Raw genomic sequence first — 8,899 nt, 5'->3', positions numbered from 1 at the left:
TGAATCGTCTAGTTACCGGTCACGGTCGGACCGGTTTGACCGGCTAGTCCGGTCCGAGTTTAACAACACTAATCACACGTGTCAGTTCCAGAACGAATGTGCCTGTTTCCGAACAGATGCTCATGTTAGGATTCTTCTTCCAACGATTATCATCATTCTAGCCTTACCTCAACTCTACCACTACTACTGCCATTATCCTCTCTTTTTTCAACACATTTCTTATGAAAACTTGTCATTCCCCATCAATCGTTTCTTTAGCCATATCCAAATGTCCTGAACTAGAAAATTATAATGAGGCAATTCAAAATACTTGTTGGCAGCAAGCAATTCAATCTGAGTCGCAAGCTCTAAGAAAAATAAGACTTGGATTTAATTTGACTTCTTTATCACCTGGTAAGCATGCTATTGGATGCAAATGGGTTTGCAAAACCAAACACCATACTAATAGAACTATGAAAGGTACAAGGTCAGACTACTAGTAGCTAAAGGCTTTAATTGATTTTTATCCGCAACAACTCAAATTCCATACTTAACAATCGCAATATTTATTTGATATAAACTGGAAATTGGAAACAAACAAAAAGGATTCCCCTTCCTCACTGACTCGAGTAAATGACAATTTCATCACCCAGTTTGCATCATGGAAGCAATGAAAAAGAAGCACTACCTTGTTGTAATCAAATCTAAGTGCTATAAGATTTAATGTCCAAAAATGAGCAAACTGGGAAAACCACAACAACAAAAACTATGATCATTGATGATAAAGAAACATTCCTGTTGACTAAGCAAGCCTAGAATCTCACATCCCTACGATACAAGTAGCTATGGCATAGCAATATTTCTTTCTACAAGTCAAGAATTTTACAGCACTTGCTATTTTTTATTTAATTAGTTTATGGCTTCTTCTTTGAATTGATCAGTGTAGAAATCGTTGGTTATCGAACGTGAAGTTGTGGCCATCAAATTCAAATTGGCCAAATGGAAACTCCAAACCAACTGTTGGTGAGTTTGCAGCTGAAGCAGCAGCAGGAACCATGTCACTGATCTGAGAATCAATAGAACTTGCCAAATTGGGGTACCCTGTGAAGTTGTTCACCCCTGATGTAGCAGTAGCAGGGGACATGTATGAATTAGAAGTGAAGTTTTCAGCAAAGCTATTACTTTCTAGTATACAAGATTGGAAAATTTGGTTTTCAATTTTGATGTTTGAAGTGGAAGGGAAATTGAATGGAGCAAGTGATTTGTACTCAGGGTTATCTAGGTTCTCTGTTTGGACTCTTAGTCCTGCTCTGAGGTTCAAAAGAAGCTGGTTTGGTTCCTGCTCAAGGCTTTTGAGGACATTTTGCTGCTGAGAATTTGTATTCAAATTTGATTCTTGGTTTTCTGGTGGATTTTGTGTAGGAACCACTACATTAGAGGCCATTGTACAGGTGTGGTTCCCTCTGTAAGTGATTTCAAACACAGTGGAGTCTTCATCAGATCTTTGCACTTGCTTTGTGGCCAAGCATCCTTGAACATTTCTGTGGGTGCATCTGTAATAGCCTCTGCATTCATTCAAAGTTATATATATCAATAAAAATCTTTTCACACCCTCAAACACACCACATACACCCTGAGATTTGGATTCTCTGGTGTGAGAGAAATCATGCATTCATGCAATCAAATATTTTTTAGCTGTCTAATCTTACTTGGGCGATTCACATTTTAAATTGTAATAAGTAATTTAGAGTAATAACTTAAAATGTGAATCAATTGATATTTGATGGGACGATTCAAAATGCTTGAATGAGTGAATGCGAGGTTCTCCTGATTGCAGGGAAACTGATATGATGGTAAAAGAAGACAAGATAGAAAAAGAAAATGAGTGAAAATGAGATAGAAGATAAAATAAATAAAAATAATAGCCTTGGCATTAAATTTGTAGAAGAATGAAATTTATGAAAGATGAGGAAATTTGGTGATTTATACCTGGGATAAATAGCTCCAAGAATGTCTTTCTGGCCATATTTTCTCCAGCTATATCCATCATCAAGAGGCCCTTCAACTCCCATCCCTGGTGTAACTCGAATCTTTTTTGTCCATCTTGGAAAAGTGTTTCTGTCATGAAGAAACTTCATCATGTCAGCACAAGGACACATGGGGGGCAAATCAAAACAAGATCGTGTGGCTTTGATACCATCTTAGAATTTAGGTTAGAACTAACTATATCTCAAAAGTTTGTTTAGAAGTAAGAATTCGCTTCTTATATATATATATATGTATATATATATATACACACACGTTGATTATATCTCTAGGTAATGTGAGACTTTTCAACATGGAAAGTTAAACATACCTCTTTTTGGAAGGACTTTGCTCCTGGTCCCTGAAGTCTCTGTCAGAGTCTTCACTGCAGGGACTAGAAAAGGGTTGTGGTGACTCTGCCACTCCGATTGCAACCCCTGAATGTTGTTGTGATGACTCGCCCAATGTTCCTTTCCGGTTAACAATTTGAAGTGCCTTTTCAAATGAGGATATGACCCTCTGGATCAAGACCTCACGTGCTTCATTGGAAGTAGAAGGCAAGTGGATAAAGATTTGTAACTGCCTTGCCAGCTCCAAACCTTGTAGCAGCTCGTGCACAAGGCTCTTTCGATCCCCCATGTTATCCATGCACCTAAGCACGAATGTATATGTTTCGATATCAGTTGACGCCGGTGCTAACAGGTGTTAGCACAAAGTTCGAGTCGAAAAGTGAACTGAACTGATTAATGAATGTAATTTCACCTTAACTCAACTGATATCAAATTGGTTCAAAAGCTTGGTTTTTAAAAGACCAACCTTATGTGAGAATCCATATGGGCCACATCGACTCTAAACAGGATATTTACTTAATTAGAGGACAAAATAGGGGAGAGATGTCTAAGATTGTATGAGTTTTGAGATGTTGGTTGGTGCTGACAGAAGAAGCAAAAGATTAGAATGAACAAGAGACAACATAAAAAGGTTTGTTAGACAGAGAAATAGGCTTTGCAGAAATATATAGACAAGGTTTGGAATGAAGGGGTGGGAATTAATTTAAGGGGTACGTGTGTTTTTTAAGGAGGAAATTAAAGGGTGGGAAAATGGAAAGGGAAGTTTGACTGTGAAAAGTGCTTGGTTTTGAGTGGAATTTTCTTCACTCGGATTGGGGATGGTCTTTGGTCATAGGGCAGAACAAAATAGTGAGTTGAAAATTGAAATGGTGAGGATTTGGAAGTCCAATTGCTGACCGTTTCTTCTCATTGACCTCGTCCCTCATATATTTGATTTGAAATTGAACCTCAACCTCCCATATGAATATGAATATGAATATGATGATTGCGAATAATTGTCTCACAATTTGGAGCAGTGAGAAATGGGGTGAATTACATGTAATCACTGGGAAATTAAGGAGAGAAGAAAGAGTAAAAAAGGGTTTACTGATAAAGTGAAGAAGGAAGTCAGAGCACTGAAACAAACGAGATTAGGAATCTTCTATCCTTATTCCGCGTGGCTACCTCTGCTGCCTCCAATTCTGACAAGGTTGTGACGCTAGCCACCCAAGTCAGCTGCCGTCACTCATGGGTCATAGTATGGAGACGGATCCTCGCAATTTTATTTTCTCTCAATTTTATGAAGAGTGGAATAGTATAGTTTGGATCACACTTATAACAAACTACACCAAGAAATATATAACTTCAAATGAGAGATATAATGTGTGATGTGATTACAAAATTAAAAGAGATATGAAAAGAGAATAAATGAAAACAAGATGAAAAAACAAATAAAGTGAAGAACTGACAACTCTTACAATATTGTTTGTTATAAGAGATTTACAATAATGAGAGGTGCAAGAGATAGCTAGAGAAGCTCTAAGATTCAAATGGGTAGAAGTACCTCTATAATATACAAGAAGAATGAAAATCTAGGAGCAAGACGTTACTAAGTTACAATTTGCGAAATCATGTATTACACATTCTTCATCAATAGTAATTATAGCTCTCATTGTTCATTGCATGTCTATTCCTAAGCATTCATTTCATATTAAATTAGGCATAAAAGCATTTGTTGCTCATGATGTTTCATGTTTGTGTAAAAGACACTTCTCATTTATTTTTGTCCATGTTTGTACCCTCAATGATACTGAAAACTGTAGCGAGTACCCCTCTGTCAGTTTGACGTTAGAAAACTAAACTAACGGAGGGGCTGACGTAGGGGTGGGAATAAGTCAGGCCGTTCGTAGGAGCCTATGGCCTAGCCTACCACAGACCCAGGCCAGGCCAGGACAAATTGATAAATAGGCAAGGCTTAGGCTTTTTGAAAAGCCTATTTAGTTAAAAAGGCTAGGCTCAGGCCATTCAAAAAACCTTTTAAGCCTTATAGGCTAGTCTATTTAAGTAAAAATGATTAGTATTTTTCTGTACATTGTAAATATGATTAGTATAAATATATTTTACCATTGATGATGTCTATATATTAGAAATTTATCATAATATCTTGATTTTATATACTTATTGACATTTTTATATATTTAAGCAAATTGACTTATTTAATGACTCAAAGTTATAAGTCTATTTAGAAATAGATATATAACGTATTTAAATGCCTTAATATAAAGTGTGATTTTATACTGACTCTCCGACTTTAAGAAACCAACATAATCTCTCGTTTTGTTTCGTCTCTACCTAATAACTTATAATATTATGAGTCTGATTGTTGAAAAAAATATTTTAGTATAATTTAACCCGTTAGTTTATAAGTTTGATAGCTTATGTACAAATAAGTTTGTTAGAAAACGTAAAACTCTTGTTGTGAAACAGGCCTTTAAATAGGCTGCCAGGCCAGGCCAGACTTTCGAGAAAGCCAGGCCAGGCTCGAAAAAAAGCCTTTGATAGGCCACAGGCCAGGCTCAGACCTTAAGATTTTTAAACAGGCTAGGCCTATTTACACAAAGCCTAACTAGACCCAGCCTATTCCCACCCTTAGGTTGCCGTGACTTTTCCTTTTTTTTTTCTGACCTGCCATGTGGATAATAAAAACAACATTATAAAAAATGGAAAAAAGGGTGGGGAGGATTCGAACTCAGGACTTATAAGTAGCAAAACAGAACTTTAACCAGTTGAGCTACATAAATAATTGATATATATTGCAAGCAAATTTAATTTATATCATCTCCTTCATCATCATCAATTTCATATCCTCATTTCCTTCCTTCTCCTTCTCCATCAGAACACCGACTCCACAATTTCTCCCTCCATTGACAAAATCACGCACACTCGCACACACAGCCCAAACAACCTTGCTCTAATTGGTTCCCCTTAAAAGAGAATTTTCATTTATTGACTTGCAAGCTTGAAATAGTCTAGAACTTGTTGAAATTTGTATCTGCACTCTTCATTGTTAAGGAGATAACTTGGAGAAGCTGTTGAATGGACCACTCTAATTAGCTTGAAGAAGCAAAATCACATACTTGTAACTTTGTAAAGTTGGTAAATGACCTCTTATGGAATAAGTACATGTTTGGTTTCAATTCTAACACTACTCGGTCTAGATCATCTTTCTAAAAGCAACTATTTATTGCTTCTACTTGATGTCGATCCATTTCGATTTTCAAAACACACACTGAGGAGACTAGACATAGTCCTATGTTTGGGTGAACCATTATAAACTTGTATGTCCATCTTCTTGCCTTTAAACACGTGTGTCCATCTTCTTATTTTCTTTTTGAATTATAAAATTAAATTGTTTTTTAGCTTGAACATATTTATTTTCCTGCTAAAGTCTTAAGGTTGCACCTCAAGTTGAACCTGTTTAGTTTGTGCTAACTTTTAGAATATGCTTTCGACATTTTCTTTCTTCATCACTTGCAACTATTCTATACATGAAGAAACTTAAATTTGCGAAATGATTCTCATAACACAATTAAAACCCCTAACAATAAGTTTGGTTTGGGATTTTACAATTGTGATGAGGATGGTTCACTGGATTCTCGAGGCGGAGATGCAAGTTCGGTGGATCTTGGCTAGGTCTACGACTGGTGCAATAGCTCTGAAGGTGGCACAGTAAAGGCTTGGTAGTGAGACCACGAGGTTTGATAGGGCTTCCCCTATTGGTGGTGGTGATGGTGGCACAAGTAGTGGCACTAAAATATTTTTTTTCTTTTGGTAACACTAGTTCAAGAGGTACACAAAAAATCTTGCCTAAAAGTGCACCTTGAATCAATTCGTGATTTTTGCCACATATGGCTCATCTTAGGCAACATGTTGTTTTACAAAACTAAATAAATATTATGTTATCATGTGATAATTGTTCAATTTTCAACTCACATGTTACATTTTCATACATTGTTATCATAGAATATAAAAAACTATTACTAAAAGGAACAAGTAACGCCGGAACATGAACTTATAAAAAATTATTACACAAAGTTTATAAAACATTTTCCGTGTCCCTGGCAACACTTTTGAACAGTTATAAATATTAAAAAATGCTGTAGTGTGGAAGGTGATAGAAAAGTAGCTATAAACAAAAGAAACTATTTACAAATTACAAAACCTTTAAATGCTTGTAAAATGTCAAATCAACCATCAATTATTCACGGATAACATGAAACTTTTTTTAACTAACTCAGACATTCCTACATTGACCATTTTTTCTTTTGAAAGATTCAAATTTACAAAATAGATTTTCCAAGAAAAAAGTCATCTAGAATTAGACCTATTCAACCTCTGTTAATTGAGACGGTGCTTCTGTCGTCAAAATGCAAAAAAAAGGGGCATAAAAAAGCTACTATGAAAATAGCGGCTGAGTTTGTAGGAACTTTTTTATTTCTTTGGATAGTTTGTTTTTTGAAAACGTAAATTTATTAACATTAAAAACTTGAGATCATCCTCTTAAGTAGGAACAATATCCGCTTTCTAAAGAAAAAGAGCTTCAAAAGGTCCTATAAAAGATTCCACAAAGGGTGTGATCTACCACAACCCTCCTTTGCTAAATGATAAGCTAAATCGTTTGCTTCTCTAAAAACATGAACATTACTAAAGTAAGGAACCTCTAGGATAAGAACATCAATTATCCTTAGCTCAGATAGAAGTGTTAGAGGTCTATTAGACTTACAGTCCACCCAACCTACCGCTAAGAAGGAGTCACTTTCAATAATAATAGAGCTAAGGGAGAATTGTTTGCAGAACTTCAATGCTGGAAGAATAACTCTGACCTCCGCTTCAAAAGTCCAAGCGTGGCCAATGTCTATAGAAAAAAGCCCCACAAACTCCTTGGCATGTTTGCGAACCACACCACTGACACCGTTGGGTTCCGAGTTTCCTTTGCATGAGCCATCAACATTAATAATTTGTAGGAACTTGTTGATTTATTTGGACGTATATTTATATTAGGATATGGTCATATTATAGTTCCTCTATTTTTTGGAGATTTGATTAATGATCACTCTTGATAAAATATTTTGACTTCATTTCTCTGATTGCACCTAATTTGAAATTGGTTCTCGTGAAAGACAGAACTCCGACGAGAAGGTTGAGTGAAACAAAGTTTGGTATGCTGTAACTTTTTGCACACATTTTTCACTATTTATACACTTTATTTTGAAATTTGAAATATAAAAACAAAATTAGTCAATTTAAATAGGAAAATATGTGTGAAGAACAATCCAGAAGAAAACGTGTGGAATGTTTGGACCCAAATAGAAAGGTGTGTGTTGTATGTATTTGCACTGACCAATGACTTTTTTTATCCAGACTAATGACTAAAAAAAAGGTTGTATCGTGTTATAAGACTCAGTGTATTGTTTCATTTACATGATTAGCAAATCTCACTTTCAAATCATAAGAATTCTGGATTAAATTGAAAAAATTAAAATCGCAATAAGTAATGTATCAGAAGAAAAAGTATTTAATCATAAATATATTGTACTCAAGGTACAATTTCTTTTGTGCGTTGAGGTGGTAACTAAGTTGCTGATTATCTTGCTAAGAACGCTATGAATTTTCCTAGTGCCATTTGGATCGAGGAAGCCCCTTCGAGTGTCTGGTAATCAGGTTGCTAATTATCTTGCTAAGAATGCTATGAACTTTCCTAGTGTCGTTTGGATTGAGGAGGCCCCTTCGAGTGTCTCCGATTTGCTTGCTTCTGATGTAATGGCCTATGACCCTGTTTAATTCTTAATAATATTTGGCAATTTCAAAAAAAGGTACATTTTTACACTATTGCACATTACAAACTATTATATTTTGGAACTATTCGAATTAATATAAATTATTTTACAAATATATAAATATTTAGTACATTATCTCTATACGAGTTTTTTAAATAATTTAAGAAAATTCACCTAAGATAACACTGACTAATGAAATATGACTATGAAAGCAAGTAAAAGTTAAAACAATATAAATTTTTTTATAGCTTCATCTTTTTTCCCCTTCTTTTTAATAGTGTTGTTACCCTCAACAAGACCTCTTCCAAGCCATGAGAAACTCTCTTCGTACACGCCCATTTTTTCTAATTAAAGCATTACCCAAAGACGAAGGAACTAGATCGAAGGGTCCCCAACAACTATTTGACTTAGACTCTTTTATTCCTTGGAAGTTTGAAGGGTGTTGAACATGAATTTATTCAAATATGCACGAAAAGATAAGCCAATGATAATTTATAATCATTAGTAATAACCGTCACAACATTACAACATTTGGACCCAACAACTACAAAGTTAAAGAATATGAAGTATTTACAAAACCAATAGAACAAGTATAAGTTGTCAGCCTTGATAACTGCTCCACGGGTCTTGGCATTTGCGTTCAACAAATTGGTGTAAGAATCAAGGTTCCAATTGAATTTTTTTTGAAGGCCAAACAATATAATTAAAAGGGGGCACAATGGGTGCCCC

General features: G+C 35.3%; 1 protein-coding gene across 1 annotated transcript; it reads right to left on the bottom strand.

The window, feature by feature from the left end:
* Positions 1 to 725: 725 nt before the first annotated feature.
* LOC130743097 (probable WRKY transcription factor 53) lies at positions 726 to 3,046 on the bottom strand. The gene is made up of 3 exons (XM_057595214.1): positions 2,336 to 3,046; positions 1,969 to 2,097; positions 726 to 1,544 (listed from the first exon to the last, which is right to left on the bottom strand). Exons 1-3 carry the CDS (start codon positions 2,650 to 2,652, stop codon positions 917 to 919), a joined length of 1,074 nt encoding a protein of 357 aa, XP_057451197.1. The 5' UTR covers positions 2,653 to 3,046; the 3' UTR covers positions 726 to 916.
* Between the last annotated feature and the right edge of the window lie 5,853 nt (positions 3,047 to 8,899).

This window comes from Lotus japonicus, chromosome 1 (genome assembly GCF_012489685.1).
Source record: "Lotus japonicus ecotype B-129 chromosome 1, LjGifu_v1.2".
NCBI lineage: Eukaryota > Viridiplantae > Streptophyta > Magnoliopsida > Fabales > Fabaceae > Lotus > Lotus japonicus.
The sequence above is the reverse complement of the archived record's forward strand: the minus strand, read 5'-3'. Positions and strand labels throughout refer to the sequence as shown.